This window comes from Lemur catta, chromosome 8 (genome assembly GCF_020740605.2).
Source record: "Lemur catta isolate mLemCat1 chromosome 8, mLemCat1.pri, whole genome shotgun sequence".
In the NCBI taxonomy this organism is placed as follows: domain Eukaryota; kingdom Metazoa; phylum Chordata; class Mammalia; order Primates; family Lemuridae; genus Lemur; species Lemur catta.
The window spans coordinates 62,050,427-62,068,568 of NC_059135.1; the positions used below are offsets into that span (position 1 = coordinate 62,050,427).

The 18,142-nt window shown below is 34.2% G+C and overlaps 1 protein-coding gene across 1 annotated transcript in view; it reads left to right on the top strand.

Annotated features, from left to right (window-relative positions):
• Window positions 1–9,397, top strand: part of KCNH7 (potassium voltage-gated channel subfamily H member 7) — a 451,497-nt gene extending 442,100 nt beyond the window's left edge. The window contains exons 15-16 of the mRNA XM_045560346.1: window positions 5,885–6,077; window positions 8,709–9,397. Coding sequence (XP_045416302.1) covers window positions 5,885–6,077; window positions 8,709–8,975 — 460 coding nt within the window. The 3' untranslated portion in view covers window positions 8,976–9,397. The remainder of the gene's footprint in view (window positions 1–5,884; window positions 6,078–8,708) is intronic.
• Window positions 9,398–18,142: the final 8,745 nt, after the last annotated feature.

Sequence of the window (18,142 nt, forward strand, 5' to 3'; positions counted from 1 at the left end):
TTCTCCTTTGACTATATTTTTCTAATTACCTCTGATATTTTCACATTTTATTGCTTAACTCAGCTTTGCTTTTTTTTTTTAAATCCAAAATGACATTTTTACCATAATCCCATCTCCAGCAACCTCTTTCCTTCACTTTACACTAGAAGATAAAAGTATGGAAAATAAGTTTGAAGACAGCAGCTCAACTCAGACTTACATGTTGCAGAGTGAGAATCCTGGGATACTTTCTAGAGTTGAGTCTACCCTGTTTGGCTTTGGCATTTGTGAGTTCCTACTCCACTTGTCAAATACACATACTAAGTACACAATGCAATAAAAACAGATATAAATGGTCTCTCTTGAATGGTCCTTGCTGCTGTTGCTTTTCTGCTTTAATGGCCAACTAAATTATACGTAGGGTTAAAGGTTTACGTAAGAAATGTTTTTACATATTTATATATTATTCCTGCAGATAGACTATTTAAGGAAATCATTAGCACTTGATCCTACAGCAATGCTTCTTAAGCTTTAATGTGCATTTGAATCACTGGGGATCTTGTTAAAATGTAGATTCTAAGTCAGTAGATCTGGAGTTGGCTGAAATTCCACATTGTAACAAGCTCCCAGTAATACTCAATGTTGCTGGTCTGAGGACCACACTTTGAATAGGAAGTTCCTGGGAAATGTAAAAACTGTTAGTATTGACTGTTTTTGTTGCAGAACACTCAGAGCAATTTATCTGTATGTCTCTAGGATGGCATTGAGCACTTGCTTCTCCTAGTATTATAGTTATTTATGCACTTCCTATATTTTCCATTCCTAAGTGGTCAGCTCCCATCAGCACTATGAGATCAGATTCTGTATCTATTCATCATCCTGTTCTTCCCTCAACTTTCTACCTAACACTGTGCCTGGTACATTATGGGTCCTTGAATGTGAATGAAAGTATTCATCTTACACAGCTTTATAGCTAAGTTGACAAAAAAAATTCTAAAACTGTGTTATTTCCTATTTTAAAGACCAAGATGATTTTTTTTTAATTTTCTACAATTCCTCTTGAGTAGGTTATTTAATCTCAGTAGAATAGTGCATTCTAATTAAGCCAATAGACCCCAGTCATAAAACATGAAAATACAACTCTATGCGTAGTAAAGAAGCTTCTCACTAAAGCCCCACTTTGTTGAACTACTCATGATATCAAACCACTGATTAACAAAACAAAATTAAGTATTCAAAACTACTGCAGGAAGGGAGACTGCCATCTGGACATAGTCTAGTGATGTCTCAGAAGGGGAAGTGAAAAGTAGAATATTTATAGGATTTTGGAGTCTGGGCTTTTCAAGGTGGGGAGCGGATTGGAATTGGGCAAAGTTCATGACATAGTACTTCAGGCTTGACACAGTGAATTCTGAATCTTGAAGCAAGTTTTGATAGATAAATTAAGTTTGATTAAGAAGTTATTTGTTCAGATGAGCAGAATGCTGTCTTCAATGAGTTGATTTGTAGAAATTTCCTGAAGTAGTAAAGTTATTTATTGGTTGTCTTATCTTTCCCAGGCAAAGTTTTCCTGGAACAAACAACTAAGTCGTGGTGACAGAGGTGGGCTGTGCTCTTACCTAAGTTCTATTGATAGGAACAGTCTCTGTTCCCACCCTGCACCAGCCGCTTCCCCTGCATATGAAGTTGGTGTGTCCCTGAGTCCCACTCATGGCACCACGTTGCAATTACTGGACATACGGATGCTGAAGCCTCAGCTTCCAATAGATTTTTCCCTAATAGACACCATTCAGACAGGTAGAATCCATGATAGAGAGATCCTGTCTCTCAGAGACAGCTACTATTTGACAAAGGTTTTATAGGACTCAAAAACATCATAATTTTTGACTCTCTACTGGGTCTTGACTTCCCTGTTGATGTAGCTTTTATTCCGGTACTTTACATTCAATGTAATAAGCATCATATAAGCCACTCACAGCTAAATGCTGCTAAAGATAGTATAAATTTGTACAGAAATATTTATGATGAAGTCTGAATGTAAAGTTTTCTTTGGGAGCTTGAAGGAAAAAGTAATTCTGAATGGGTTAAATACGGGAAGATTTTTGGATGCTGTTGAAATTTAAGCTGGGCCTTGAAGAGTGAAAGGAAAAAACTGATGAGTAACAATAAAACAATGGATCTCCTCAGTTTAGTTCAGGAGTGGGAACCTTTTCATGTTGGGTGGCCACGTTAATTTAGCTGTAATCAAATAAGGCCACATTCATGAAACTTCAATTAGATATACTTAAAAATGTATATTATTTTATAAAAAAATCTAACTCCTGTGTACTTAATAATTTCAAAAAATGAAAACTACTTGTTAATTTTAAAGTTAACTACACTTTTAATGACTTTGTTGTGTCTGCTTTTTGTTGGAAAGCAGTTGAATATTTGGTTGCAACATGGAGGTCTGCATTTTCAGTTGATCCTCAAGATGGGTATCAGTCATTTGTGACCTTAAGGGCATCTTGATTTGGGTTAGGAAGGAGAATGTAGACCCACAGCAATAAGTGGCTGAAAAGCAAGAAAGCATTTTTCCAGCATGTTGCTGAAGGCATGGGTATTATACTGCATTTTTCCATATTCCAGTTGGATCTTTCTTAGCGTCAAACAATAACTTTAAAATGTCATCTACTGAGAGCTCAATCAATTCCCTCTGTAGTTCTTTAGGTGCCTTGGTGATACCAACTAGGTGAGGCTGAAATGCTAATTTGAGTGTGATGTCGTGATTCTCAAAGTCAGTGAAACTTTCGTTGTGTTCTCCAATTAATAGGTCTTTAATAGTTGCATATTCTTCAGATGATTCCCATATATCATCCTGCTCATCAGTGACCTTTGCTAACTGGGGAAAATGTTCATCCAAAATTTCCTTTTGAAGAAGAAATGTTTTGGGGAATAAAAAGATAGCTTTTTTCAAAATGCTTGGATTTTTTGCCACATATCATATATGGACTTAGTTTTACCTTGCAAAGAAATATTCAAGTTGTTTTGATTTGACATGATATCACACAGAAATGTTGCATTTCTCTAGAAATCTTGTAATTCACATTGCTGATTCTGTTCTTCATAAAATTTAACTATCTGTTCTCTCAGAGATAAAATTTTGGCTAACACCTGTCCCTGCAATAGCCAATGCAGGTTAGAATGACATGGTAAATCCACACTGAATACCTCATCTTTCAACTTTAGCATGTTAGGAAACTGAGGATGCTAAGTTGTATTTGCAAGAATGTAGTTAACAATGCTTACAACTTGTTGCAAAGGGCCACTTAAAATAGCTTTAGCACACAGATTTTGCTGATTCAAGATACAATGAAGGTGCGCTTTCTGCACATACACTCACTAAATTTACCAAATTCGGTCCAACTTCATGATTATCTTGAAAGTTGTTGAAGATATCTACACCTTGTGTTCTGTTCACAAGAGTGCCCACGCAGAATAACTCTCTATAGCAAAGAAAATCTTCTATTATGACCTGAATGAAGTATAAAACCTGTGCTGAGTGAGTAGTAGCAGTTGATTTATCCAAAATGATTAAATAATATATATTTTCCTTTTGAAGTATTGCGTGAATTTGTTCTGTTAAGCTGAAGGCTAATTCATGCTGCCAATCAGTTATGGTTCTCCTGGAAAGAAGCAGTTTTTTGTACTTCGAAACGTTATCAGGGTCTAAGCATCCTACAACTTGGACGATGCATTCTTTCACAATTTCTGCATCACCGAATGGCTTCCCTTTTTACTCCTGAGTATATAAGCTACTTAATAAGTTGCTTCAGTGGCATTATTTCCAGGTCTTACTGCTGCTTGAAAGAATTATCTTTAATTTTGCTGATAATTTTTAATTTCTGCAATCTAACCATTTCCACCTCTCCCTCTAATTTGAAATATTTGTGGTCCTTATGAGTGTTATAATGGTGATGAGCACTGAATTTCTTTAATGTTGATATTGCAGTATCACAAAGCAAGCAAACCATCTTATCTTTAGCTAAAACAAGATAATATTGCAATTCCTAATCCTCATGACAAAAATCTGGTTTCTTCCTTCAGTGTTCTCTTGGTCTTCTTTGACATAAAAACACTGTCAAGCTGTGCAACTATTCACAACTTTCACTTCAAACAGAAACACAGTGCACCATCGTCAAAAGCTGATAACAGACTGGTGAACTCGACCCCCATAAACTCTCCCCAGCCAGACTTGTGTGGGAGTAGTGCCAGTCAGGTGGGGGAAGTTGGAACTAAATCATGAGCATTAGCAGCCGTCAGTTTAGCCCTTATGGCTTACTAATGTTCTAATTGTGCCGGTCAATCTGGGAGGATTATTTTGTTGAAATTTATTTTATTCTTTGGTATTTTAAATATGTTCATTTAAAAATAAAATAATAATATAAAAGATGAACAAAAATGTATTAATAAAAATAAAAGGATTTGTTCTATAAAATTTGGATTCAGTCAAAAGGCTGCACGTAAGGACCTAGGAGGCCACATGTGGCCTTAAGGCCGCAGGTTCCCCACCCCTGGTTCAGCTGGTACCATAAAAATTACATCAGACCTTAAGGTAATAAGAAGATAAATAAACCAGTTGATAACTCAATTTTCCCTTTTCAGTGTGCGTTTTTGATATTTGCAAAAATGACATTTTCAAAGCCATGTAAAATTTATAGCTATTGTTTTAGAAAACACTAAGTTATAGGGCTATATTTACTAACCACAGCAAGTCTGTAGAAATAATGTGTTGTGATTCTTAAAAGGAAGATTTGGAGTGTTAATATCAAAACCTAAAAAGGACAAAATAGTCTTTTCTCATGTTTTCCAGGTTTATTATGTTTTCTATCAAATCAAAGGCTAATTTCTCTCCACTTTGAATTCTGCAAATATAGCATTTATTTAATTGGGCAAAATTAGTTCTATGATTTTAACATTTTTGGTAAGATTTACTTTTTCTTTGCATTTTTTTATTCAGAGGCAAAACAGTAAGCACAAATAATTGAAGAGTTAGAAGAATTTTCTAAAGAGGCATATGGTCCAAATTTTCTGTTCTTATGTCCACAAAATTCCCTCCGTATATAATGCTGTTGTTAACACATGCAAAGGAAGGGACTCTGACCAATAGTATTTTGCTATTTTCCCATACATTTTAATTTAAAATGAGAATGAGATTAATAGGCCAGTTGGCTACTTATGAGTTTGGGGGGGAAAATGGTCAGACTGGTATTTTGTGGGCCAGATGGGTCATAGAAGCAAGTAAACTTTTAAGTTTGGTCTGTGTCTTAAATACCAAAAGGCCCTGGCCCTGACCTGTAAGTGAGAAAGGAATTTAGCTTTTACCAGCATTAATCATTAAAGAAAGAATACAATGAATAATATACAATACTTTAATATTGAATAGGAAAGAGACAGAGTAAAATAATAGTAATATAAACTTACAACACATAAGAACTTACCCTGAGATGCTACAACTATGAAAGAACTATGCTACCAATCATTTTATAAAGAGTAAATAAAGTGTTTGCAAGAAACTGAGTAAAAACTAATTAAAAAAGAAAGACAATTACTGATTAACAATAGATTTTCAGTGTGTTTTATATTTTGAAATCAATAAAGGCTAATAAAATGAAGTCTATTCCATTCATCTGCTTTTCTGTTCATTCCTAATACGAGCAGAAAAGCAAAGGCCTTTATCAGAATCATTCGTAAGACACAGAACGTGAGTATCGGTCAGGAAAGGATCTCTGTGCTCCCTCTCCTGTCCTTCTTGTTTAAAGCAGGGCAATAATTCTGCTGCTTGTAGTGCTGAAATTTTCCCAGATGCACTTGCTATCTTGGACTATTTTAGGACTGTCTTTCCCTACCTCTGTCTGTTCTGCAGACTTGAATCCCAAATGACAGCTGACATCCAGACCATCTTACAGTTGCTGCAGAAACAAACCACAGTGGTCCCCCCAGCTTACAGCATGGTAACTGCAGGAGCGGAGTATCAGAGGCCCATCCTGCGCCTGATGAGAACCAGTCGTCCTGTAGCATCTATCAAGACTGACCGAAGTTTCAGCCCTTCCTCACAAGTGAGTGCAGATACTTTACAACCAAGAGTGTCTCCCAAAGTGTGTTTCCAGGGACCACCTGAATCAGAATCACCTGGAGTGCTGCGGAAAATACACATTTCTGTTTCTATCTCTGTCTCTACTTAATTAAAATTTCTGGAAATGGGCCCTGTATTCTGCATTTTAAACAAGCTCTCCACTGATTCTTATGCTCATCTAAAGTTTGAGAACAATGAATGTACAAGAATGATTTTAAACACTAGCATTTTTTTTTAAAAAAAAAGCTTTTTTCCAGAATCAACCTACTTAAATTTATATGCAATAGAACTTTGAAATCTAAGGAATAATCCTGGGCCCAAAAAGTGCTTCAGAGAAAAATCTGTAATTTGCTGCAGTGGCAAAATCTGGGCGAGGTCTCAGGAAGGAAGGGGAGGAGAAATAGCACCTGGCCAGGTTAGACTTGAGATTCAAATGCCACCGGACCAGTAATCTCTTCTGTGTTCCACCCATCACCAGAGATCTGTGATTTTTTTTTTAACTTGCATGATAAACATGATAAGAGAAGGAACTTAAAGTGTCTCCTTTATTCTGCCCCTGAAGCCCTCTAAAAGGGACGTTTAGAATTATGTGACTATGAGTAGCCTAGCTTTCTTAGAACTCTATTTTGGGAATTAGTCTGAATTACTTAAATATTATGGCCAAATTGGACCGATGAACAATGATTTCAAAAAGGATTTCTAGAACAGTCTTGTAAAACTTTTTTAAGATATTTTGGAGTTTAGTGCAAAATGCTCTGGGAAATGAAACTATTAGGTCATTAAAAATGAAATGTCCGATTTCGAATCAAAAGTTTAGTTTATTATATCTCAAACAAGAAGCAGTACAATTAATCAAAGTATGTGCCTAAACTATCGACACAGTTTTGCCATCTTAACGGTAGCTTGTTTGTGTCGGCAGCGAAGAAGCCTGGAGAGCCAGTGGTGATGAAATCGCGAAAGACATTTTCCACAGCTTGTTGAGAACTGAATATTTTTCCTTGCAAGAAGTGGTCCAAAGCCTGGAAGAAGTGGTCGTCAGTTGGTGCAAGGTCTGGTGAACATGGTGGATGACAGAGAGTTTCCAAGTCCAGCCTCTGTAGCTTGAGCAGCAGCAGCAGCATTGTTTGTGCAACATGTGGTCACCATTGTCTTGCAAGAGAATTGGCCCGTCTCTATTGACCAATCTCGGCTGCTTAATCACAAGCATCCTCATCATTTTGTCCAATTGGTTGCAACAGACATCTGCTGTAATTGATGGACCAGGTTTCATGAAGCTGTAGTGGATAATACCAGCGCTGGACCACCAAACAGACACCATTAGCTTTCTTTGATGAATATTCAGCTTTGGACTGTTTTCTGACACTTCATTTTTGTCCAACCCCTATGTGGCTTGCAATTCTCAAAAAGAATCCATTTTTCATCACACATAACAATACAGTGTAGAAATGGTTCACCTTTATGTCATGACAGCAAAGAAAGGCAAGCTTCCAGATGATTTCTCTTCTGACACTTGTTTAATTCATGTGGTACCCATCTATCCAGCTTCTTTACCTTTCCCGTTTGTTTCAAATGGTCCAATGTTGTTGGAATAGTAATGTCAATCCTTGCTGCTAATTCATGCATAGGTTGAGATAGATTCCCTTCCACTACAGCTTTCAGCTCATCATTATCCACCTTGGTCTCAGGTCGCCCACATGGCTCATTTTCAAGATTAAAATCACCAGAACAGAACTTCTGAAACCATCAGTGTACTATGCATTCATTAGCCACATCCTTCCCAAACTCTTCCTTGATATTCTGAGCTTTCTACTCAGCATTGGTTTCATAATGGAACTCATATTTGAAAATAACATGAATTTTTGACTCATTCATGGTTTCACAAAAATTGCTCTAAAAAAAATTTAAAGATAATCACAAGCCAAACCATGCCTTTGAAAGAATGAGGTTGTACCTTCAGAATAAAAATAAAACAAGAAGTGTCAAAGTGAAATGTCAGAGATATCAATGTCAAATTTAGTACTTAAGGAAATCGGACATGTCATACTTAATAACCTAATACATTAGTAACAGGAGGTAATATGCCAGAAGGAAAATAATACGATCTTTGTAAAATTTAAAAGTAGAAATTATCTTTAGCCAGTTTTGAATGGCTTGGAAACATGTAAAACAAAATATTTTGTTCTTTGTTTTCAGTGGATTTAAATAATATTATCTGACTAGGAAAAGGTGATTATACATCCTTTCTTTTTTCTTTTCTTTCCTCCTTATACCCCTTACTCATCAAGCAATCACATTTCTCATCCCAGTTTTATCTTGAAATCCAAATTAAAACTTATCTGGAAAACTCAACGTGAAATAATAATCTGATCTTAAAAAGCAGGCTTCAGGGTAAAATAAAAGTTCTTGGAATGGTTATTTAGGATTATCTAAACAGATAACTGATCTGATAATTGATCTCCAATGTCTTCACTCATCTTAGGAGGGAAATGTTGGCCAATACCCCTAATAAAATACAGATTAAGGGGGAAAGAAAACACATTCAGATTTCATGAGTGTAATTTTCAATGACTATCACTATGAATTATAAAAAACTGTTTTCTTTTCTTTCTATTAGTGTCCTGAATTTCTAGACCTTGAAAAATCTAAACTTAAATCCAAAGAATCCCTCTCAAGTGGGGTGCACCTGAACACAGCTTCGGAAGACAACTTGACTTCACTTTTAAAACAAGACAGTGATCTCTCTTTAGAGCTTCACCCTCGGCAAAGAAAAACTTATCTTCATCCAATTAGGCACCCTTCTTTGCCAGAGTCATCCCTAAGCACTGTAGGAATCTTGGGTCTTCATAGGCATGTTTCTGATCCTGGTCTTCCCGGGAAATAATCATTTTGTACTATTTACTCCACATACAATGTAAGTGCTTTTAATGGCTGTTTTCCTTTTTGTATTTAAATCCTCTCTACTTGACTCAGGGGCTCACAAGGTACCATTATATGCAAAAGTACTGTATATTTTCCTAAATTGAAGCTTGTAAGGTAATATTGAGCAGTTAGGATGTAAATATACATGAGAACTTTTGGTTCCAAATGTTAAAACTGCCAGCATCTCAAGGCACCTTATTTTTTATTTTTATTTTTTAAATCATGTGCATGTTAGGAAACTCCAATTTCTCTTGCATGGAGACTCCTATTTATTGCTTTTCCTAAACCAGTACTTTGTTATGAAAATGCCTTCCAAGCAAATAAGAAACCAAGGGATAAAACTGTTCATGAAGGCAACTCTGATTCAGATGATCCTCAACTCATGGAAGTTCAAAAGGGATAAAGGGAACTTAGTCACTTTTGAGAACAGATATCCTTCTGTACCGAGATGTTTATAGTTAATTACATTCCTTCCTCCACATTGAAAAAAACCCACAAAGTTTAAGAGTTATAAATTTCAGACAGTATAGGAAGCCATCTCCAAATACATGAATACAGGCTGACATTAACAAGAAGAAAAGGTCTCTCTATATAAAATTCTGTCACTAATTACATTCATAAATCATCTAGAATATTTCCCACTGGCACATTTCCTTGAAGGCTTAAAAAAACATTTCTCTAATTTTGCTTTTTTTCTGGGGAGAGCAGGGGGATGGTCTCCTTAAGAACTGATAAAGTTGAACTGATTTCCACAGCTTTCTTCTGGTTCATATTTTAGAGCAATCCTGACTTTGATCAAAATAGTGGACACACAGTTTTCAAAAAACGTGCTATTTCAGTGGATTTGTGTAGCAAAGCTAGCTTCCATTAAGTATATGTTGTTCTATGATTTCCTAATCCCTACTGTAGAAAAACAATATGCCTACAGAGGAAATACACAAACCAGCAGCGAAATTTCAGTTTTGTTTATATTCAAACAATTTTGCTAATCAAAGATTAAGTGCAAATCTATTACATATCAATTCGATGGATATATATTTACTCCAGAATACAATGTACTATATCTTCCAATTAAAATATCTTCAACTGTTAGGTGTGGGAGTTTTTTTGGGGGGAAGATATATGTCTTATAAAATTAAGGTGAAGAAAAAAATTACAAGTTAAGATTTTGATTAGTCAAGTTTTAGTTAAGAAATCTTATTTTTACAATTTTAAAATTATTATGGACTGATCCATTATATCTTTTCCTCCAAACAAAAATGTTAAAATTTGTTGAAAGTTTCTTAATCCTTTACTAATTCGTACATTCACATATAGCTTTAAAGAAACATTTTATCTGTGCACATTATTAAATGGGTTCCATTCGTCAGGATAGAAATACAGTCTATTGCTTTACCCTTTACCTTTGAAACTAATTTATTAGTCAGCTTCAGATGCAAGCAATTTATTTAAATTTACAAAAACTATTGAACTCTTTAAGATGTGATTAAAGTGACCTTAAATTTCTCCCTATAAATTTTTAAGTAATCACATAAATTGATAATCTATCTGGGAGGCAGTCTGTAAACATTGACATGTTCTTATTCCTGCTTAATTTTTGAAAAAACAGAACATGACTGCTCAAGTACCAGTCAATTCAACGAAAGCGTAATAATTAAAACCAGTTTCCAAAACCATTTAGTGTTATACAGATATAAACGTAGGAGCTGATACTTTCACTTTCTCATTCAACAAACATTTCATGGGTGCCTAGCAGGGGAGAGAGTCCCATAAATGGCTAACTCTAATTCAGAGGACTATTTAGGGATTTTTATTTCCATATTGGGACACATTTTTGCAGCTGCAACAAATTTCATAAGGATTGCCAGCCTAAATTCCAGGAACATTCAGAATGAATTCACCAGAGACTGCTGATTTGTAGGGAGAGAGGATTTGGCAGGTGAGGAATTGAGATCTGATTGTTTGATTAGTGAATGCCTCAGCTGCAACATTTGGTATGACATATATAAAATTCAGCCTTCCACATAAAGCTTCTATTTATGCTTAATAAAAACTGAGCATGGAGGAATGAAAAGATAGGGAATGGTGTGCAAGCATCCAGTTTGTATAAATTCTGGCACAACACAAACCTTTTTTCTTCTTAATTTCTTGACACAAAATAATTGCTTGATATTAAAATCTTAATTCTCAGAGAATTGGACAGGATTAGGAAGGTTCCTTCCTACAGGATATTAGCTTTAAAAGAGTCTGAGCAATATAAAGATGCAGTTAGGCATAAATGTCAGAAGACTCAATAGTTAAACTGACTTATAGATGACCAAAGCAATTATCATTATGTACAAAATTCATCCCCCTGCTCCAGCCAAAGATCTAATGCCTAAATGCACCATCACCTTCCCCACTGGCTGTAGCAAAAACAGTCTGGCCCCTCCATCTAGGGAGCCTGTTGAAGGCCACTTCTAACTGCTGCAGCCAATCATAATTGCAGTGTAGCAAAAGCTTTCCTTCTAGGTAATTAGAAGCACTAACATAACACCTTTTGCTTTCCTCCTAAAAACAATGTTACCTGGTCCCCTGGTCTAAATAAAATGTCATCGAAAATCTAAAGTTTGTTTGGATTAGATGATCTCCTGCTGTTATTAATTGCTGGGCAAAGAGCTAAAACTTAAGAAGCATTTTACCCTGTAGGAGAGTCCCATTCTTTAATTAGGTGAGAAAACCAGAAATAAAAAATGCTGAAGCAATGTTCTTGCAGGGTTTTTAAATTAATAATCACTCATTCAACACACATGGGAAGGCAGAGGGCAGCTCTAGGACAACAGAATTTCTTAAGTCCATTATAGTATGTTGGTCATCAGAGCTGAACTTTCCTACTCTTCTAGTCAGGAGATATGGAAACTAGGTCAGGGCAAAGTGGCATTTGGAGTCAGGTTGCTTGTAAGGGCCTTTTCAAGGCTGATCTTTAGCAATGGTTTCAAAATGCCTAGGAGAACAATGTCCTTATCCAAATCCCATCATATATTATCTAAGGATAAAATTTATTGTCTTATCAGCATGTCTGAAATTATTATTTAACAACAGTATCTTTCCTCTGAATATTTTTCATTTTTTTTAAAAAAGGGATTCAGTAAATCAACCAATTATTAGAAATGAATCACAACATTGACTAATTTTTAACTAAGTATAGTAGAGTCTTTAAATTGCTTATCCGTGGTTAAAACGAAAAGCAGATCTATATGTAAGTAGATTTCTCATTACAAGTCAAAATTTTTATAAATTACCAAAAAATCAAATGTTACTAGATTTCTAATCATATTTTTATGTGTCCATACCTTGTGAGTTCAAAGAGCCATTTGGAAGATTGGTTGATGTAGAACAGTGGTCCTCAAAGTGTAGTGCTCAAGCTAACAGTACCACCATCACCTGGGAACTTGTTAGAAGTGCAAATTCTTGGGCCCCACCCCAGATCTACTAACTCAGAAACTTTGGGGTGGGGACCCAGCCATCACCTTTTAACAAGCCCTCCTTCTCGTGATCCTTATGTACACTAAAAATTTGAGAATCACCATAGAAGAATAAGCATAGCTTTTACAGTCAGAACAACTTGGGTTCCAACATGAGATGAGTTCTTTCATATTAATAGCTTTGTGACCCTGAGCAAATTAATTAACCTCTCCGAGATTCTTTTTCCTGAATCTGTAAAAATGAGATAATGATACCTGACTCACAGAAGCTTGAGGAGGAAATGAGATAAAATATAGTAAAGTGCCTGGTATACTGTAGGTGCTCAAAAAATGCTAGATTCTTTGGTTCTCATCCAGGAACAGGACATTAAAAACAATCAGAAAAACAAATGATTTCCCACAATTTAGCTTTTGCACAATGTGCTATGTCTCCGAACTTAATAGCTGTTATTAAGACTAAAGTTTTTGATTCAGAAAAACCTAAGTGTAGCTGCTGTTTTATCTCTCTTAATTGTATTTTGCACTATTTGGTTTATAGCTTTAAAGTAATACTATTCACAATGATAACCGTGAGAGTATGAATCTCTTTAGACAAACGTATCTACTCAAAATTGATGTTAAATGCCAAGCATGTAAACGTGATCTGTCAAATTCAGTACTACTGGAATGTATTCTATAAAGGCTGGCTCACTGTGGAAGGCACTCTTTAGATCCGTGATATAGTCCCCAAATGGGTATTTGGAAATACATTTACAAAATACAATTTTGAAAGTAAATTCACTTTCTATTTTTACAGAAAATAGAATTTTGCAATTGTAGAGGTTCAGTTCAGGCCCCTAGGCCGCTCCCTCATTGCACAGATACATTATACAGGTCTTATTTAGCTTTTGTGTGGAATGGTGGAAATGGCAAGGGACTCAACATGGTAAATCTAAATTGAAATCCTATCTTCTCCATTTACTCTTGGGATAAACCCTCGGTGAGCCCCAGCATCCAAAACTATAAAAATGGAGGTAACATCTAACGTATCTTGAAGGGTTGCGTTGAGGATCCTCTGAAAGATAAATCAAGTATGTGGAATTGCTTTGTAAACCATAAAGCACAAACTGTAAGATCATTGTGTAACTTGTACATCATCACAAAGATAGTGGTGTTATGGTGGTAGTGCAGTAGCACCATTGCTGTTTCCTCTACTCAACCCTCACCACATTAACACTCTGTAACAAAAATCTATAAAGTGATTTTCACATACCTCCCAAAGATCTAGTTGCTCAGAACAGGAGAATGCCACTGTTACAGGAGCTTCCTCTGCTGTAGCATCCTGATATTTCTCAAATATTGCCTTTGTCCAACATTCATAAAATTACACATTTGCATTTCAGTTGTTTCCTAGGTATGCAATAGCTTCCCCCTCTCTCCCTCACCCAACTATTCTCATTCAAAGCTATTTTCTTGTGGTTCTACTTAACTTATAATGAAGTGATGTTAAACTTTTACAAACTAAAAGATTGTGTCTTAAGTGCAAGGTATTAGGTATTGTGATTGATCAGTGCCCAAGCTTAGAATATTTCATCATATGCTCTTGTGGTACAAATACAATTTGCTTTAATATCAAATACAGAAAATTCACAGGAAGACATGAGTTATTAATAACTGAAAACATGGAAAGAAATTACCACAAGGCTTATTTATATAAACTATTAAGTGGAGGTTGAGAGAGATGACTAACAAGAAGTTATTTGAAATGAATGTTATTACCATGAATAGAATAAAACATCCATAGAAATGAAACGATAAGAACACAGAACCATACAATCAATTGACCAATTTCATTGCTCTGCCAATTGTAACCAAAGTTTTCAATAAGAATAGGAAGAATTAATACAGAAATGCTACCAAGAAAATATTATTTATTATGAGAAGTGGCAGCATTAACATGGGTATTCTTGAAAAACTGTTAAAAATCAGATAAATTTCTAAATTGTAGTCATGACATCTGTAACTTCCATTAGTTAATTTGTATTTTAAAAGATGTGAAATAATTTAGTACACCTGTGGTTCTAAGCACTATGTTTAACCTATATTCTTTGTACTTCCTGTTGTTTATTTTTATGTTTTTATATTGAAAATAATCACAACTGTTAGCATTTAAACTATATTATTTTTGTACTGACATATGTTAAGTGTTTGAGTATGTAAGAAAATTCCACACCATTTTCATCATCCTTATTTAGGAGTAAAATTCAAGGATCTGTAATCTTATAATTAACTCCTCCATGTAGTCTCCTCAAATGCCATTATAATCATAATAGCATTGAAATGATATGGCACCCTTCCTCCAAATGTTAAAGAAATAAGATAAAAATATTGAGGAATCCCTAGTTTTTTATCTTCTAGGCACCTGCATATTTCAATTAAAGGGACATTACCTCTTTTTTGCTGAAATTTGCATTTTATAATTTTGATGGAAAATGTATTGTATCAGAATGTCTGCCAGTTAAAGAATAATATATTTTTTAAAAGAACGTGTGTAATCACTTGAAAATGTCAGTCATCTGATATAAGCTCATTCACATCTGGCTAAGTAGTACCTTGGAATGCTTTAAACAAAATGAAACAATCTACCAAAACACATACTAACTACTTCCTAGTCTTTATGCACATAATGTAGCATGAAATCATGATGCTTTTGAAATATTCTGTGCAGAAATATTTATTTTTTACCAAATATTTTCTTCAAACATTGGTATGTGGTATTGACAGTGTAATCTACTTGCACAACTAGTTTTGCAATAACCTACAGATAACTGTAAATAAGAAAAAATGTAAATTTCATGTAAAAATGGTTGCAAACTTTTGGTAGCTCAAAGAAGTGTACAAGTTGTATTGAAAATATAGTATATATACATAATTTAAGAATGAAGCATATAATTTCTGATCTATTTATACATGAAAAAATCCAAGAATTTATAAAAGAAATTATTTTGGGGAAAAAGAAAGTAAATCTCATTAGCTAGCTATGATACTTTTACTAGAGAAGCCAACTATTTCCAACATTTTACTAGGTACAGTACTAGGTATAGGCATGGTGGTGCTGATGTATTTCATGAAATCACATAATTGTAACAGTGCTACAGTTTTACTGAGTTCCATCAGGACACTAGTAAGCCTGACTGAGTGGTAAAAAGCATTAAAGAAACATAAAAACTGTTCATTTATTATTGCCTGTCAAGACCACAATAGTAATTGACTAAAACATTTATTGCTTATTTAAAATTTCTGATGGCTAAACAGGCTTTAAGTTATGTGTGAAATAACTTTTTTAATAAACTATGCTTGATTCTTTTTATTAAGAATGAACATATCCAGATACTACTTTCTTTTGACTAAGTTTCATACTTTCTTAAGTTTCTACCCAGTTGCTTCTTTGTTATTTAAGAAAAAAAAAAAATCAAACAACCTTCAAAGAAAATTTTTAAACAAAATTTGTTGATTGTAATGGGCCATGTACTAAACTAAGGACTGTTTATAGTCTGTTTAGGGGCTTAGACTCCCCATTCTTCATTTTTAAGATTTAAAAAACCAAGAGAACATTTCTCCATGTGATAAATGAAAAACTAAACCAAATACACATAACAGAAAACACTGTATCAATAACTATAAGTGAGGCCAATCAGAAAATGAGAATCTTAAGTATGAAAAGGCTAAATATTTTTAAATTTGCCATTAGATAAATTATTATCTCTTGCCATAAGATAAATTTGAGGATTCTACATTTAGGTATCTATGGGAAATTAAATATGCATCTAAAAGCTCAGCAAATCCTAAAATCATTTTAAAATGGCCTATAACTTGAAAAAAAACATGAATCTTTGATTAGTATGTTTTTGAAACACTCATACTAGCACTATTCAGGTTATCCTTTGAAATTTCAGTAATCATAGCAAAATAAAATGTAAGTAACATAGTCAGCTAAAATGCAAATGACTGTATGCATGTACCATACATATTTACGTTTTTATGGTGAAGGGAAAAGGTTGGAATCGCCCCACAATGTATCAGAATTAGGAACTAATCATTCCTGGCATACATGTCTTTGAACATAGCTATTAAATGATGATCTAGGCCAATTCTCACTTACTGTAGACTTTCTAAATTGCCACCATCTCTGATGTTACAGCAGGGGTACACCAGAAAACACAATAGCACACAGGCAAAAACCCTCCTCATTCTCTAACTGCATAGCACATCATCGTCATGCAGAAGTGTTGCCAATGTCTAGTTGCTATATATTCAGATATGGAGAAGCACACCTGAGTTTTGAATGCTACCAAAATAATACATAAAGCTGCATATTACCAAGCTACTTGGATAGAAGAAATATTAAATATGTAAGACTCTTTCTTTATATGCCTAAAAAATACATATTTTTAAAAACAACTAGAAAGCGACATGGTAGGAAATGATTAAAAGCACAGATTTCCCAGCACTCAAATAATGAGCAGTTAGTGAGTCAGACAGAAATATTTCACAAGTTTCTCAATGCTTTGCTGGAAAGTAGTCTTATGGTCAGTATTCTAAATTACAGGAACAATTTAATTTATGGACGTATGTGACATTATGACCTTATTCTAGACTACAAATCACCTGGACAGTATTCATTTAAAATCCTGTCTACATTCATCAATATAATAACAGAAGTTCTAAATATTTTTTATTGGTATCATCTAATACTATGTATAAACTCTAGACATACTCTTAGATGATACCTTAGCATTATGTATTTATTTGAAAGTGCTTAATTCATGATGTAAATGACTAAGACAAAAAATCGGGATCTTTTCATATAAGTATCAAAGTTATAAAACACTCATGGCCACATTTAAAGTTTAAGGGAAAGAATATGCTAACCTTAAAGAAGTCTTGGATTTTACTCATCAGATTTAATTTACCAGATATTTACAAATTTATTCCTATTAATTTCCTAGAAAACTGCTATAAAGAAGTATTTGAAAACATATCATTTATAAATTTGTCAAATATAAAAGAACAAAGAAAAGCACATTTCTGACAAATAGTATTTGTTTATCCAGTTTAGTAATGCCATAGGTTACAAGTGAACTTGATTTGTATATTTTACTTAAACAAATAAACACAAATTGATTTTTTTGTTATTTTTTAATTGCACAGATTTTAAACTAAATTAATAAATCCTGTTTTCTTTCAGGGTAAATGCCTTTTGTGGAAACAAACATATAAGTTGATTACATTTTTTTTTCCTGGATGCATGGTTAAATAGATAAAACGAGCAATCCTTAAAATTACATTTAAGGTGGACCAAATTAAGATTCCCATAGTATTGATTGCTTTTGCCTTGACATAATTTAAAATGTGTAAACTGCCACTCAAAATAGAAGTGCAATACCTGAAATTTAATCATTTGACAGTCTTTTAGATATAGGTGAATTACTGCACTGTTATTTGAACTGAAGCATCTCACAATATGTATGTAACAAATTTTGTATGATACAAAACTTTACAGCAAGCTATTTGAATGTTTATTAAAAAAATTCTCAAAACGACATGGAAACATGTTTACTGTATAAATAAAAGCACTTATACATTAAGAGTGTACATTAGTAAATAATTTACATTGTAAGAAAAC